The 16,732-nt window shown below is 41.5% G+C and overlaps 2 protein-coding genes across 3 annotated transcripts in view; one reads left to right on the top strand and one right to left on the bottom strand.

The window, feature by feature from the left end:
- The window catches only part of rtf2 (replication termination factor 2), an 18,875-nt gene extending 4,095 nt beyond the window's left edge, over nt 1–14,780 (bottom strand). Inside the window, exons 1-5 of the mRNA XM_031843375.1 lie at nt 14,624–14,780; nt 14,168–14,262; nt 13,894–13,987; nt 13,298–13,437; nt 12,933–13,011 (exon numbers count right to left, since the gene is read on the bottom strand). Coding sequence (XP_031699235.1) covers nt 12,933–13,011; nt 13,298–13,437; nt 13,894–13,987; nt 14,168–14,262; nt 14,624–14,692 — 477 coding nt within the window. The 5' untranslated portion in view covers nt 14,693–14,780. The remainder of the gene's footprint in view (nt 1–12,932; nt 13,012–13,297; nt 13,438–13,893; nt 13,988–14,167; nt 14,263–14,623) is intronic.
- gcnt7 (glucosaminyl (N-acetyl) transferase family member 7) lies at nt 59–6,618 on the top strand. 2 transcript variants are annotated; one of them, XM_031843352.1, is made up of 5 exons: nt 59–755; nt 2,491–2,746; nt 2,858–3,599; nt 4,912–5,007; nt 5,587–6,618. In XM_031843352.1, exons 2-5 carry the CDS (start codon nt 2,540–2,542, stop codon nt 5,826–5,828), a joined length of 1,287 nt encoding a protein of 428 aa, XP_031699212.1. In that variant the 5' UTR covers nt 59–755; nt 2,491–2,539; the 3' UTR covers nt 5,829–6,618. The 2 variants fall into 2 exon arrangements, with proteins under 2 accessions (XP_031699212.1, XP_031699221.1); XM_031843361.1 differs by lacking the exon at nt 59–755 and having other exon boundaries at nt 1,203–2,746.
- Nucleotides 14,781–16,732: the final 1,952 nt, after the last annotated feature.

Here is a 16,732-nt window from a genome sequence, read left to right as displayed (position 1 = left end):
CCTCCGGCCATGTGCTCTGTTCAACACAAGAAGGATAATCTCAGAAGCTGACCAGGCAGCACACAAACCCTGCTGCGAGTGCTGCTCTGAAGTCAGTCACTCTGCTGCTGCTACCACAAAAGCCACCGGAACATGAAGTCAGCGAACAAGGCATCAATCAGGACCCCGCTTCAGCACTGAACGAGCTACTTGACAGGCGACGAACAAGAAGGGGAACAAGACAGAGAGACGTTGTGGAGAGAAAATTATGCAAAGCAAGAGGACAAAAAAGAAAGATGCAACACACCAGTGAGCAGGAAACTGTAAGTGGGGGAGTGGAAAAACCAGAGAGAGAGAGAGAGAGAGAGAGAGAGAGAGAGGGAGGTGCGGCGCGTCAGACCTGTGCGCTGCTGCTGGTAACCAGGCAGGGACAGACCTCGTCTCGTGGGGGGAGCGACTTAATCAGCAATGAATACAACAAGAGGGAAAAAAACTGTCTCGCTCTATCAGGGTCCCAAGCTCAGAGAGCACAATCTCAGACTCTCCGTACAAAACAATCCTGCGTCAACTAAGTTTAGGCCAAACATAGGACAGAAATACTACTACGACTACTGCTGCTGACAACGGTGCAAATGGCTTCTGATCTCCACGGGACTCTGGGCGGTTTGTAGTAGCAAGCTCGGAGTAGCTGTCCAGGTAACGATGATCCGACGAGGCGCGGATGTGTAACGTTTTTGTTCTTCACCATTCGGACTACAGACTGAACTGCCTTGAAGGTAAAAGGCTCACCTTGCCCTGTCTTTGGCATTCTGTATCTGCCTGCATGTGTGTGTGTTTGTATGTGTTGCATTGATATAAAAGCTTTAGATGTTTGATTCAGACAGCAAACATAAACATAAAATAGAGATATGATCTAAAAACAAATGTTGGAAATGTTAAATGATTATTATCTTATAAACAACAGATCTTAAGATTTTTGACTGAGCAAAAAAACGAAGAGAAATACCCCTCATGTACAAACATTGAGAGCAATCAAGCTACACGTTTTGTCTCACTACATGCCGGGTTGGTCTCAGTGAAGGAAGGTGTGAATGATGGGGGTGGGTGTTGGTGGCGGGTGTTGGTGGCATCTTGACGGAAGATTAGAAACGTGCATATTTTCATGACCCCCCCCCCCCCCCTCTATGGAAATTTGTATCTTTGGTGTTGTTTTCCAGGAACAGCAGGACTCAAGTGAGGACACTTCACCGACATGGGATTCGGAATAGTCCTCAGAGACATTCTCTCCAAAGAGCAACGTGCGGCTAACTTGTAGAATGACAGACAGACGTATGTGAAGTTTTGAGACAGTTTTGGGAGTTTAGCTGGATGGTAACAGTCTCTGAGAATGCCTTGCATTAAGATTTTAGTCAAAAATAGACCGTGACATATAATAATACTAATTAGTTATTCCCAGGTGGCAGGCTCTTTGTGCCTCTGTATCACATACTACTCGTCAGCTAGGACGGTTCCTTGTGAGTGTTGTGTTTTACGTGACAGACAGACTGCCGGGTATCACACGTATTACCACGGTACTGCTCTTCTCTCAACTCTCTGTCCCGTCGGTCTGAAACCTTTCCTCATATCTCACAAAATGTTGTTCGTTTACTTGTCGCTATCTGTTGTACCTTGCACATGACGTTCCTGAGGTATTCCTGTTTGTACAGATTTCAAATGATCCGCCAAAGCTCCGTCACTCAGTCTCTATATCGTGTTTCAATAAAAGCTGTAATCACTTTCATCATTGAGAACATTCATTTGTCAATTGTTTTTCAGTGAATGAAAATTAATATAAATCAATTGGTTCAATCTATGAAATAACAAATCACAGCCATTCTCAATTACTCATACTCATTTTTTTACATTTGCAAAATGTGTTTTATTTATAATAAGAAACAAAAGAAAGCAAACTATAGTCAGATATTGTCTATTATTTTTATGTGATAATTGACAGATGATTGATTATTAAACTATCTCATCATTCCAGCACTAGTGTAGATGCATCTTCCTTACAGAGATAGACATATTCATATCAAAAACTGCCATGAGTGTATTTAAAAAGGTTTATTTTAGTACTGTATAGTTTGTAGACTGGTGAAAGTAAAAAAAACAATATTTATTATTTGGCACATTTACTTCATGCTTTTTCAAATTAGAAGCCAATGAGAGAGAAGTTATATGATAATACTAATGATTGTGATCATAGTCATAAGGATAACAATATTATTAATATATACATTTGTCGTTTTTTTTTTAATTTAAAGACGAAAGGAAAGAGAAGACAAAGTGAAAAGAAAGCCAAGAATTTGATTTGTCACTAAAAGACCAAATTCTGTACACTAAACTACATTTCTTGATCTAAAAACTTGCTCCATCAATTAGCGCTGACCTACATATTTAACCCCATTTCATATCCCTCAGGAGTTCAAGACCCTAACTGCGAATTACCAACGTGGATGTCTTTTGTCGCAGGAGTTGTATCTGTGGTGGTGCTGTTTGGATACGGTGACGCAGGGCTATTATGTACCAGCTTGAGGGGACCAAATGGAGCTTCCTGTTGTGCCTGGGGATGAGTATCATTATCTGTTCAGTTATTTACATGAGGGCCAGGATGCCGACAGAGCCCAAGCTGCTAGAGCCTTCAAGCTGCAGGCCCTTCTCCACTGGATGTAAAGCTTTACTGCCCGGCGTGGAGGAAGGCGTGGAGTGGTACCGCCGTGACTGCCAGGTAAGTCGATATAATACAAGTTAAACTGAAGTGAGAATCACAAATGTTACATGGGTAACTATGTTTTGATGACAGGTGTAGTGTTAATACATTTTTTCTTTTTGTCTATAGGTGGAAAGCTATATTCTGAATAGTCGCATACGGTGTTCCAAATTGATCGGAGACCTACACTTCATCACGAGACCTCTGAGTCAGGAGGAGGAGGACTACCCTTTAGCTTTCATTGTGACCGTTCACAAGGAGCTGGAGCTGTTTGTACGCCTGTTGCGGGCCATTTACAATCCACAAAATGTCTACTGCATCCATGTGGACAACAAGGCGTCATCGGAGTACAAGGCAGCTGTACTGAAGCTAGTCGGCTGCTTTAAAAATACCTTCCTATCCAGCCACAGCGAGACGGTGACGTACGGTGGCTTTTCCCGCCTGCAAGCAGATTTTCACTGCATGAAGGATCTAGCACAGTCTAAGATAGGCTGGAGGAAGGTGATGAATCTGTGTGGACAGGATTTCCCCGTCAAGAGCAACCTGGAGCTGGTGCGGTACATGCAGAGCAAAGAGTGGCGGGACAGAAACATGACGCCCGGGGTCAAGCAGCCGGTGTCCATGAGGCACAGGACACAGCTCCGGCACAGGGAGATAATGGGCTCACATGTAGCTCTGACAGGGCTGGGACTGAAGAAGGGTCCGCCTCCACACAATCTGCAAGTTTATTTTGGAACGGCGTACTATGCTCTCACGAGGGATTTCGTAGACTTTGTTCTGAAAAGCCCAATAGCCCGGGACCTCCTGGAGTGGTCCAAAGACACGTTCAGTCCAGACGAGCACTACTGGGTGACCCTCAGTCACATCAAAGGTAAACAGTTTCAAACGGGTGCACAGGGGGCCAAAGTTATGCAGCGCAGATCCTAGAAAAGAACTATTAATTATTAACTTGTGTGATTATCATGTTTAAACACAATGAGTTGTGCGTTACAGAAACAATCAATGCAACAAGGTCAAACAGCACATTTGGTCCCTAAACATTTTACACAGACTCATTGACTGGGCTTTTATGTCAACATTTAAAATTAGCATGAGCGGTGTGAACTAATGCAATACGATGGTAAGGGACAACACCCGAGTTAATCCCCTTTGTCGAGTAAAATTAAAGCGTTTTTTTACGCCTTACTAACAACTTGCACAGACGGCACTTATGTGTTCTTGAAGTACCGCAGATCCTTTATTTTCATCCCACACATACGGCACAAAGGAAAAAAGTACAGCTTATGATCAAGAAACATTTATCAGGAGTTCCCCTCCGATATCCTACGTATATGCACCTTTGGTAGTGTGGGCGTTTTTTCCACACTCGAGTAAATGATCGAGACAAATCGAATTTGAAACTACGGTTTTCCTCCTGCATTCAACAGACAAGCATATCAATTCTCAAGAAATACTGCCATTGCTCTTTACCAAGAAACTGACTCAAGGGGCCGGTTGAAATGCAGTGGGCTTATTTCCCCTTTTTAAGAAATGAAGTGGAATAAACTGTAATCTTTTGGCAACATATCTGTCCTGAGGTAGCAGACTTTATCTTAGGAAAAAGCCTAGTCTTAATGTCTGCACTGTTTTGCACTGAACCCTCACAGACTGATATCAATATTGATCATTTCATCAAGACATTAGCAATACCTTAAACTCTTTGTAATTTCTCTGTTCAGGATTCAGGATTATTGTTCACAGGGCTGTGTTTATAAGTGATGAGTAAATACTAGGCCTGTTTGGATGCTTCCCATAGATGAGCTTAGGGAAGCGATTGTGCACTGCTATTGTGCACTGAGGTAGGAAAGTTAACTAGACATGTGAATGAGGTGAAGAGGAAGCCGCACTGAAAAGCGTACATGCACGAGCTTCACAAAGAGGACGTTTATGCTCGAGAAAGTGTTTTCAAACAGCTCATTTAAGTTTTACAAAAAGAAAAGGCTTATGAAGGAAGACTCACTTCCCCACCTCCGATAAAGAGGTCGCAGTCGCTTCCCCCACAAAGCTGTTCCTCTGGAAGCATCGGGGACAATCTCCCACACGGTGGATGTGAAAGTTCGAAAGAGGGAAGTAAATTAAAGTAAACTAAAAGTTCAATCAAGTCAAATAACTAGAATTAGTCTTGTCTGGTTGTGTGTTTGAAGAAGCTCCAGGCAGCCATCTAGATGGAGGTTGGGAAGGAGACGTCCGGTCCATCAAGTGGCGGGATCAAGAGGGAACGACACACAGTGGCTGCAAAGGTACAGTACAGAGCTGCATGTGTAATAATGAGGTACTACTTGGTTGATTAATCCCTGTACCACAGGGCTCATCTGTGGTCTGGCTTAAATTCTACTCATCTTGTGTGTATAGTGAATTATTGATACTATGTGAATCGGTAATCTAATTTACAAACAAATGATCACATTAGTCCTTTTACAGCCAAACCCACTATGACACATATAAACATGTACTGATTAATAACTTTTCCTTCACATTAACCTACCGCATACTCTCTCTCTTATGACAAAAACATTGTCTGCTCTTTACTCTTTGTTTTATGTTTGGCTCTTTGGCTCCAGACAGGATTACAGGACCAGTTACTTGCAAAGGTAACACAAGATTTACAGAACAAAAGATGATAAAAAGGACAGATATGAGGGTTTATCTGATATGACGTGCTCTTCAGTAGGTTGTCTGTTTTGAATGACCTTTTACAGGTTAAAGATTCAAAAAAAAAAAAAAAATAGGGTTTTTATGTAACAATGTGCAGTAAAACAAACTCAGACCTTCTATCTAATATATAAGTAAAGACCAATATTGTTGTTGTCATGTTCCAGGGCATTACGTACGAGACATCTGTATCTATGGCGTGGAAGACCTGCCGTGGATCATCAACAGGAACAGCATGTTTGCCAATAAGTTTGAGCGGGACACCTTTCCTGAGGCCCTGGACTGCCTGGAGCAGTGGCACAGGACCAAGGTGTTGAACCAGGCGACTGTTTCCATAGAGCCATCGTGGCTTCTGGCCACACAGAGCAACTCAAGCCGCAGCTACTTCAACAGCACCGCTGGAGCATGAAATCGCTGTTGGCTGCGAATGCCAAAAATGTGGGCAGGAAAAAAAAGCTGAACCGAGAACTTCAGGAGGAGGAACGATCCCCTTCCTCTGTGACAAGACTACCGGTTACGCACATATTTGTCCATGTATGAAACTCCAATGGCTGTCCTGATAATCAGAAGACAGTGTGACTAAAATAACTTCACAGTACAGCAAAAGTACAGCGAGTTCTATTTAAAATATACGAGTATATAACAGATACTATTTGAGACAACTGCGCTACACAAGGTATTTAACAACTGAATATGAATTTCATATTGTTTAATTAAATTAAATATTTGATGTTGTTAAATTTAATATTGTGTGTTCCAGTTAAAAAAGCAGTTTTTTTATTTAATTGTGTAGCAGGTGTATACTAACAAATAAAGACGATGTAAAAAAAATCTCCCTTCTTTCCTTTTCAAAACAAATGATGCCACAGAGGAGAGGGAGGGGCGGACCATACCAGTCTCCTCCCTCCCTTCACAATATGCCACGGCAACATTAATTCAGCACCACGCGTCAATGGAAAGCGTCAGATAGTAAACAAAGTGCACTACTAAATTGTAAACAGAGTATGAAGTCTAGGGCCGTACCAAATAGTTGGAAGCTTCATAGCTTCATTCCAAATGTTGAAATAAATATCAGGCTCCACTAACATCATAAGTATTGTTCTATTTTTAAATTAGATTCCAGTGGTGGCTGCGTAGAATTCTTTCAAACTCATGGGATCCAAACATTTCCCATAACTCCAGAGCGGAAAGTATAAAAATATAACTGTATTGAAAAATGACGTCATCTTCTCCAAAATTCACATGTTTTTATCTGAAAAAAAAACAAACATTCTGCTTCTCACCATATTTGTTGGTCTTTCAAAAACAATACTTCCACTGCAGAAAACCTACTTCTCCAATTTTCAGAGTTGTCCATTGAAATAGCAGTGAGCCAGGTGCAGGCACCGTTTACCAAAAGAGGAGTTGGACACGCCCACAATGCACATGCACCATCATTTTTAGACCATAGACCCTAAGAGTCCATAGCCATGAACAACTCTGTGAGGCTGTGCTTTGAGCTAAATGTTAACATTGTCATGCTAACATGCTCACATTGACAGTGCTAACATGCAAATATCGAGCAGGTTTAATGTTCACCATCTCTCTTTAGCGTGTTAGAAAACAAACATTTTCTAATCAGCACAAAACACAAGTGGCTGAGGAAAGTGAAAAGTACTTACTCCTGTATTCCTAATGGCATTATCTAGAAAGTCACTTTACTATAAAGCACTTAAACAGAAGCATTAAGTCATAGTCTCAGGAATAAGGTTAGCTAAGGTTCGTGATAACAGTGGTTATTCAATATTTAGATATATTTATTTACAAAAGTGACTCGCTCCGACAAAGAGCTGCAGGCTCTGATCAGTTGAGGTAAACTTCAAACCTCTATCGCACACAATGAAGGTAAAACACACAGCCGTAGGGTGTGTTCAGACCACTAATGGCACTAAAATCAAAGGGGACTGCAAAAGTGTGGGCATGCTGCTTCAAGGTCCCGAGGCCAGATCTCAATGGCCATCCTCTATAGGCTCTGAACCGGTCCAGTTGCATGTGTCATGTCATGTTACAGATGTCAAAAAAAGAGAGTTGAGATCCCAGGAGAGCTGACTTAAATGAAGGAATACATGTTAGATATGTGAATCAGGCAAAGGGGACATAAAGCATATACTTATAGTTAAAGGATGAAATCTAATAATCATATTAATGCAAGTGTGTAGTACGTAGAATTATGAAGTGATTTAACAAATGTAAAACTGATAATAATAACGTATGTGTATCTGAGTAAAGTGAAGTCTGTGTGTGTGTGGAAAGAGCTGATGTAAGCAGGGTGGGGGCCTTAAAGGCTGAGATCCTAACAGATGTTGGAGTGTTGTCCGAGCACATACGTACACGGGTGTAACCTGACACACGCTCAGAGCATTGAGGAATTGAGAGCACCCACACAGGGAAGTTAGGTAGTTTCCAGAACACACACACACACACACACAGAAAGATGGGTGTTGTTCGCAGTACATACACATAATCAATGATGTCATGATAATCATGTGCAGAGTTAGGAAGTGTTGGGGGGAGGAGCCCAAAAGTGTTATAAAAAGAGAGACTTGCAAAGAGCAAGACGGGATTCATCGCGGGACGCCGACCAAGTGCTCCATGGAGAAACACTGGACCTCGTTCGACAGCAGCATTGGAGGACTTCGTCTCTGTTCACGGAAAGAAGACAGCCGTTCGTGGACAAAGATTGAAAGACGGAGATTTTCCTCTCCCCCGTTTGACTTTAACAACCGGACAACAGATGGACGCAGCCGCCCTAAAGACTTTGTACTGAGCCTGAGGGATCGCTGAATGGACTTCATTGGCCGCGCAGGAGGAGCCGAAGGTCAGGCCAGACCTTCGCTCCTAAAAACCCCAAAAGGACTGTTTATTACACCGTGAATCCAGCTCCACCGAGCCGCCTCGGCATCGAAAATTAATGAGTATAATCTAAGAAGAAATTGTAACCTGATCGAATCGAGTATAGTATTATTTTATGTGAGCTGTAGCTGTGCCCCTGCTAATATATCCTGCAATAAATATCTAATCTGCATTTAAAGCAAATTTCTCAAGAGAATGCATTTGCCTAAGTAGTAAAAGTTCCTTGTGGCAGTAAAAAGTTAAATCTATTGTATGTTTAACAACAAGAGTTCTGAATGGTTATCCTAGTGACCACTCCACTTAACAGTCCCTTACGGTTTTAGTTGTAATCCTAGCCATTAAAATCTAACCTGGCAATTTACCAAGAGCCCGGATCCAGAAGAGGAAAGCTGCCATAACTGACGCGACTGGTAGAAGCACCCGGCCAGGGTGGCCCCTCGGCCGAGTGCACGTTACCAGAGGAAGCAGGGTAGACGTCAGGGGTAACGGTAGTTAGCAGAGCCAGGCGAGTTTCCTCACAGAACACCAGCTCGCCAATCTTTTAATAGAGAGCTGAGTCAGTAGGTAGCCCCGTATCGGGCCAGAGAACCCCCGGATCTAACACAGATTATTAGGATAGATGCAAAAGTGACTCTCAATATGCATGGAAAACCCGCAATGAATATCACTTTTCACAGCACTGGTCCAGAAAATGTGACAAATGTTTCATTGTATGAACTAAACATGATCACAGTGGAGTTCTGCTTTATCAGCTTTTTGCATATTTTTTGCTAAAGGTCTATCTAATAACTAATTTGCTTGTCAAATGTGAGATTAAATAAGAAGCAGGGAAATCCCGCTTAAATGTCAGTGGCTATAAATACAAGAAATTGTGGTTTGCCTAATAAGTCTATCTAAGCAAACATATCTGCAGAGAGATAATCAGTTTCCCACAAGAGGCAGTGTAGCTGTTCTTATGGTTTCAGGACCTATTTATGGCAAAGTTAAACAACTGATCCGTGCCAAGATGCTTTCACCTCCACAGACAGTCTGCTACCACATGATGGCCTGTGCATGAGAAATTACGACCACAGCTTTAAAGCTACTTAAAATAGCTCAGGTCCCCAAATTGTTGGTAGGCCTTGTCAAGTAGGTTTGAGATCCCAGAAGAGCTGCCCTGAAGTTAAACGAATAGAGAACGGACTAAGAAGATCAGGCCAAAGAACACAGAGCATATAGGATTAATATAAAACGTATAATCTAATAGTCGGTTTATGCATTTATGTATTGATATGAAGTGATTTAACAGCTACAGCTACAGCTGTAATGTGATAATAATAAAGAAAATGTTGTGCCATCCAACAGTTGATATCATAAAGACAGTCTAAAACAGCAGCTAGGCTTCTGGGGTCATCAGGTCTCAAGAGAAGGTATATCTGTGTGTCGTCTGCGTAGCAATGAAAAGAGACATTGTGACGTTGGATGATTTGACCAAGTGGGAGCATGTTTATGGAAAATAAAATTGGACCTAAAATTGAACCTTGGGGTACACCACATGTAATGTGAGATGTAGAGGATGCGTGATTACCTACGGTGACCGAGTGGGTTCTATCTGAAAGGTAAGAATAAAACCAACTAAGTGCGGCGTCCTTGATGCCAACCCAGGTTTTAAGACGGTTGATTTAAATATCATGGTCTATTCTCTATTGTGTCAAAGGCTGCACTTACTGTAGGTCCAAAATAATTAAAATGGAGCTCTAAAAACGGAAGTTTAGAAATGGGTCTAAAATTGCTATGAACAGAGGAATCAAGATTAGGTTTCTTTAAAAGGAGGTTGGACCACAGCATGTTTAAAAGTAGCTGGAACAGTTCCTGTTGCTAATGAACTGTGAATAAAATACTGGGACCACCTGTGTTAATAATCTCTTTACGAAATGGAGTTGGTATAGAATCAATACTGCACGTGGTTGATTTCATACGGGTTATGACTTCAGCTAAAAAGGACAGAGAAACAGGTTTAAAATTGTTAAAATATCTAGGAATATCTCTACTGACATGTAACGCATGGATCTGGGGGGGGGGGGAATTTGTTGCCTGATGTCCTTGACTCTGTTTGTAAAAAAGTTTAAAAACTGCTCAGCTCGGATTCGAGTGATTTGCTAAAATTAAGTTGGAGAAGAAGGAAGTTCTGGCACCTTTAACTGCCGTTTGATAAGTCTTCATTGCATCTTTCGAACTCTTGTAAAATACATAGACCTGTTTTTTTCTTTCTTCTACAGTCTCTCTTTAAATCATGGGTGGATTAATTTAGCCATGGCTGGGGTGTTATATTTGACCTTTTGTCTTTAAAGGGGCAACAGAGTCCAGGACAGTCTGACAGGTGTGATTAAAAAGGGAGACCAGCTCCTCTAAATTAAAATGAGAACAAAAGGCAGTTAAAAAAGCTGAGAAAAAATGCTCAGAAAACAAGACATAGAGTTAGAAAGCCGGCGGCGGACAGGAGACGTGTGAATGACTGGTTGAGGTTGGAATAAAACCGCTTTGTGATCAGACAGTCGGATATCTTTTGTCTCAAAGTTGTCAGGGCTGAGACCACAGTAAATAACTAGATGGAGGGTGTGACTCTGTGAGTGAGTAGGCTCCTGTATAGCCTGAGCGAGGTTAAAATAATCCAGAGTATCCATGAAATCAGTGACAAAAGCCTGTGAAGGGCAGCAGACATGTATGTTAAAATCAGCTAAAGTAAGAATTGTGTCATACTTTGATGTAAAATGGGATAGTAGCTCACCAAGTTCTTGGATAAAAACACCGTTAGGCCTGGGCGGTGTGTAGATTATTAAAACAATCACTGGATCCTTCACTATAAAACCAAGATGTTCAAATGAAGTAAAACACACATGTAAAATGGGAGTACATTTAACAGTTTAAAACTTTTCTGTACCCCCCCCCCCCCTCCCTTGCCCGACAGCCGGGGTTGAGAACGACAGTCTCCCTGACACAACCATGTCTCTGTGATGATTAAAAAAAAATAAATCTAATGTATTAAAAGCAATAAAATCCTGAGCTAAAAACAACTTATTATTTCAAATTGCTCCCGTAGCTGTGCCTACGGTGTAGAAATGTGATAGACTCTGAATTGTAAGTCGCTTTGGATAAAAGCATCTGCTAAATGACTGTAATGTAATGTAATGTAACGTATTTAGAGATCTGATATTTGAAAGGTCAAAACTAACAGGCTTATAGTCAGGAGCAGGAGGTTGCAGAGGGACTGTAAGTAAATTGTTCTGGTTAGCAGCAGAGGGGTTTGACATACAGCGCGCTGCAGAGGGTCTGTGATGGGAAGTGATGGTGGTTACAGGAATGGGTTTCTCGGTCCTGTAAACTGTTTTATGTGTCCTGATAAGAGCAGGTCGTCGGGACGGTTTAAACGGTTGAGTCAAGGATCGAGGAAGTGCTGCTGCATACGTCTCCGTCTCTGAGAGAGAGAGAGACGTATGCAGCATTGACCATATAAGGAAGTATACCCTGTTGGATCAAAATGTGTGTGTGTAAAAATTAATAGGCATGAGCGGCTAGGTGAGGAGTGTGGAAATGAGGATGGCTCAACGGGACAATAAAAAGAGAAGACTCAAAAGATTGAGTTGAGTCATTGTCAGGAACGGCTGAAAAAGATGAACAGTGAACCCTAAAGATGCTTAAAGACTCTTGGGTGAAAAATAAGTGATGTCCTGAGGACAGCTGGGCCTGTGACAATAGTTTACCTTGTTAACAATTATGACAGAAAAAATGCCAAAATAAAATATTGTGGCGAACAACAGAGAGCGAGCTGTATCCAGCGGTCAGAGGTGTGAGTTAATCGGTGTCCCCTCTCAATACACTCATAACGCACTAATAATAAATATGTCCCACAGTACTTAGGAGCTCGCACTCAACACCACACTTCCTTTGGTCCTCATCAATACACCCACCAAGTGTGAAGGTGATCGGGTCAATGATTGCTGAGAAAATCGAAGGACATAAATAAAGACATTCCATTTTAGTTAGGTAACCAAACATCTGCCAAAAACAATCACACATCACAATGGGGTCAAATTGGAGTAGGCTGCCAGCTTCCTATTGCACTACAAAGGGACAGTCATTTGTACTGTACCTTCTTTTTTTTTTTAAATATATAACTTTGAGTATTAGTAGTCTTCTAAATACCTTAAATAGTGTTTTTTTCTTCCACGCTACACAGATTTTCTGATGAGCTGACACAATTTATTCAACTAGTGTACAATGTTTTGAGATTCCCAAACCTCCCATGGGAGCTGTAAACCATTACACTTTTGATTATTAACACACACACTCTTATTTATCCAAGCAACAGATTTTGCATCTGGGACCACGTCAATGCCAGACTGCTAATGTTTTATCTACATTGATAACAATGCTGCTTATTTACCAAGCATTAGCAGGGACAGAACCGCAGGAGCAGAAGCACTGCCAAACATTGAGAGGTCACTGATGGAGAGGTTTATGGGAAGGAAAGATTAAAAATCTATTAAAAAGCATGAAAAAAAAACTAGTTTGCAGACCATTGGTTCATTGAAGAACATTTGAGTAGACAGACCGGGGGAAAAACAGATTAAATATTGCTCACCTTGTGGCAGATTTCTGTCTTGACCTCCTTCAGTGCCCTGTCAGAAAAGACACAGCCACAGGTCTGCAGGTAACAGAACCTGAAAAAGAAAACATCGAGGTATATAATACGTGCCATTTCCTGCACAAAGTCAATTGTCAATACAAGTATGTGCGGTGCATTCTTCTAACATTGTTGGATCTAAACGTTTGGATGAAAGTTAATACTGCTGATGAGAACAGCGAACCAACATATATTGACTTTTATAGCACGATGTGATCAACACAAAACTAGAATCTTTTGATTATACTCGATACATGGAGCAGGAGAGCACCCGCCTTTTTATTATTCTTAAGTTTTGGACACGTTGCTTGTTGTTTTGTTACCTGTGCTTGCCATTTATCTCCAACCCAACAACAGGGCAAATGAACATGCCGCCGTGCATGTCTTCATATACGTCTCCTTTGGTATTGCTTCTCTCCCCCTTCCACTCGGGGTTATCAGTCAAGTTCAGTTCCTTTATATCCTGTAAAGAGAGTGGATGGATTTACAGGTAAAACATTACATATGAAATCAATACAAGAGCATAGGGCTGGGCAATATATCAATATTGTAATAAGAGACTATATATCATCTTAGATTTTAGATGTCATAATACAAGTGTTGTCTTTTCCTGATTTACTTACTAGACTGTTCTAGCTGTTCTGTTATTTGTCTTTACCCACTTAGTCACTGTATCAGCATTACTGATTATTTATCAAAACTTGCATTTTGTAAATACATTGTGATCGCACCTATGGTCAACCCTACAATATTGCTGCAAAATACTGAGAGGTACTCAATACCATTTTGGTGTATTTTCTCCTTTTTCGCCCAGCCCAGAAGTGTGTGTGTGCACGCGCACGCGCGCGCACACACACACACACACACACACACACACACACACACACTTTGAGAGTAGAAAACGTCAGTGTCAACATACCTTGATCCCACGGATGTGGACTACGGCCTCAGCATTGGGTCTCTCAGCAGTCTTATCCAAAAGATATTCAATGATAGAATCTTTGTTGTAGAGCCTGAAACATAACACGGACCAACCAGACTTTTAGGACATAGTGTGCTGGAATAAGCAGGTATTTCAAATATGGGTAAATAGATGGACAATGCTAACTGGTCATGTCAGGCTCATTAGTTTGTGACACAAACACAATATGTGCTCTTGTGTTTGTCCATCAAACAAAACAGCCAACTCTCACCTTCCCAGATCACAGGCAACAATGGGGCGTCTGAGTTTCTCCTGGGTCAAAGCACAGTATTTCCATTTGGCAGACAACTCGGCATTTTTATCCACCTGGAGACATGGACAGGTATGTAAGATCACGCCATACACAAATAACGTTCATCGTAGTCAAACCTAAAGACACGAGTGTAACGTTACCCGTTGTTTTTGAAAAGCTAACGTTAGCTAGCTAGCTGTCGAGTAGTTCGCCAGCCTTCTTGTAAGCTAACGCAGCACAACGCCGACAGCATAAACAGCTAGCTAATATGTCATTATAAGTAAACAACATATCTAAAATAAGTGAATCTACCACTTCATCATTTCTTAGTATCGATGCAAATAGCCATACGCTAATAAATAACTACTGGCAACTAACGACAACAATGCTAACCGTTGTGACTTTGAAAAGGAAGAATAAATAAGCGTAACACACCTTCTCAACTTTTTTGGGGCCTTTCACCAACTCGTGTCTTTTAGGAATCGTGCCACCGTCACATCCCATCTTGAAGGCTGACTTGTAAAGTTGAGATTGAATCACGCAAACAGCTTCGGCTAGCTTACTGTGTACAAAGCTACCGACAGACAGGACGTTATCGGGTTGTAAACAAACAACGAGAGATTTGCAAAGCTCGCGGGATGTGCGGCCAATTTGATGTCGCCCTCTAGTGGCGGAATGAACTCTTCAGATGTATTTTGTAGGATCAGCCACAGTGTGGAAGCATCACCTCACATTTCAGTTTATTAGTTTCTGTACAGCAAGCAGTCCAAATGGGAGCTGCGAGAGGAATGCGAAGCAAGTAAACATTTTAAATAAATAGAAAAAATACAAATTAATTAACAGAAGCATGGGGAAATATTGCCATGTACTTACTAAGTAACTGATTACTAATAAGAACCTTTTCTTTAGTGATTTTCTTAGTTTTTCTACGCTATTGTAGCCATGCATGTAAATATGAAAAAACTATTTCACCCAGATTACTTCACCGGTTTACTGCCCATCCATCTATTAGACGTTTTCAGTCAGCCATTAAACCCAGTACTAGTAAGTGACATTAGTCTGCCTTTCAGGCCTGTTGTCAGAGTGGTCTAAAGATGAAAGTTTCCTTGGAAGATAGTTCAATGAGTGCTAATTAGATCTGTTTCCTGTGCCTTGCAGGCTGCAGATTAGTTTACTATCGATGGCGCTGTCCAAGAGCGACCATTAGTTTGGGGAATACCTCAGTGGAGACATCTCTGGCGGCATGACTGATCATCTGTGTGGAGAAGAAAACTGAATAAAAACACAGAATTTGACTTCATTTTGCCTGGGAAAATAGATTTCAACCTCTTCACGCTCACCACACACAGGCAGCTGCTACTGTGGTTGCCAAAATGTAGCAAAATTAACAAATATCAACATAAAAACATTTCTCCATTTAGCCTGTTTGTTCGATTGGTTCTTCCTGTAATCTATAAATTGTGTTATGTGTCTTATTGAATTTCACCCCTTTCTCACACAGAGCTAAATGTTTAGTATGGATTTTCATTAGAGGCAATGGAGTAAAAGCTCTGTTAGCAAACTATCTGTTGAGAGAGTGGAGAGCCCCAGGCTGATAGTGCAAGCCAACACCTAAGGAACACAATGCACAATGGCCACTGGACAAAAGGAGACTAGAACAATGGTCTTCTATCCTTGTCCTGCATGTTCTGCTGTTTTCAAACTGCAGAGTTCCATCATTTATTATAGTTGTGTGTATTCATGCCGGCTCGTACCTGATGCACCTAATCACAAAACATATTACAAAGATCTCTTGAGAGGAAAGTGAATTGACTCTTGGTAAAAAGAAAAAGTGACACATTGTTGTATTTTGTTCCTGTACTTTACATTGTAAAGTTCTAAATCAGCTATGAACACCGCTATAAATCTATGTTCAAGGACTGTACATCCAATGAATATGAACCTGATGTGTTAAAATGCAGTTGGAAGTTCAATAATTCAACCTTAAAAAATGCAGTAGGCATGTAGCAAAAATATAGCGACCTAACCGGTGTCAGACTCATTTCACAGTTGAAGTCACTGCAATCCAAATGTAGAATGCGTCACTGCCAGTGCCTAGTAGATCTCAACTGTTCTGATGTCTATCCTCTCTACCGTTTTACAGTTAAATCTGAGTTTGCACAGCTGAAATGCAGCTTTCACTTCCTTATATCTCACCCTTTGATTGACCTCCCTACCACACATATCTTCCTGGCCTGCTGTGGTGCTACCCAGCACGGCTGACCCAAAGAAAACCCCAACCACCAAGCGCCCATCCAACCTCATGTTTATACTTCCATGATGAGTCCAACCTGCCCAATCAGACTTCCACGGACTGGCCATGAAGTGAAACTGTATACATCTTAACCATCCCAGCCATCCGAGGCAGCCAGTGGAGACCAAGGCTGCATTAATTGCAACGACCAGCCCTGGTTGTGCACCGAGTCCAATGCATTTAGCGTTTCTAATTGGGAAGGAATTGCTTTGTTTACATTGGCCCTAGTTGATAGAGCTGGACCCTTACAT

The sequence above is a fragment of the Anarrhichthys ocellatus genome, unplaced genomic scaffold (assembly GCF_004355925.1).
Source record: "Anarrhichthys ocellatus isolate YVR2014 unplaced genomic scaffold, GSC_Weel_1.0 scaffold1, whole genome shotgun sequence".
Classification (NCBI taxonomy): Eukaryota; Metazoa; Chordata; class Actinopteri; order Perciformes; family Anarhichadidae; genus Anarrhichthys; species Anarrhichthys ocellatus.
The sequence above is the reverse complement of the archived record's forward strand: the minus strand, read 5'-3'. Positions and strand labels throughout refer to the sequence as shown.

What these genes read in the sequence shown, in the direction of transcription:
- gcnt7 (XM_031843352.1), top strand. Translation starts at nt 2,540, where the DNA reads ATGTACCAGCTTGAGGGGACCAAATGGAGCTTCCTGTTGTGCCTGGGG. An exon ending in GGTACCGCCGTGACTGCCAG is followed by an intron (nt 2,747 to 2,857) that starts GTAAGTCGATAT and finishes TTTTGTCTATAG; the next exon opens with GTGGAAAGCTATATTCTGAA. An exon ending in GACACACAGTGGCTGCAAAG is followed by an intron (nt 5,008 to 5,586) that starts GTACAGTACAGA and finishes GTCATGTTCCAG; the next exon opens with GGCATTACGTACGAGACATC.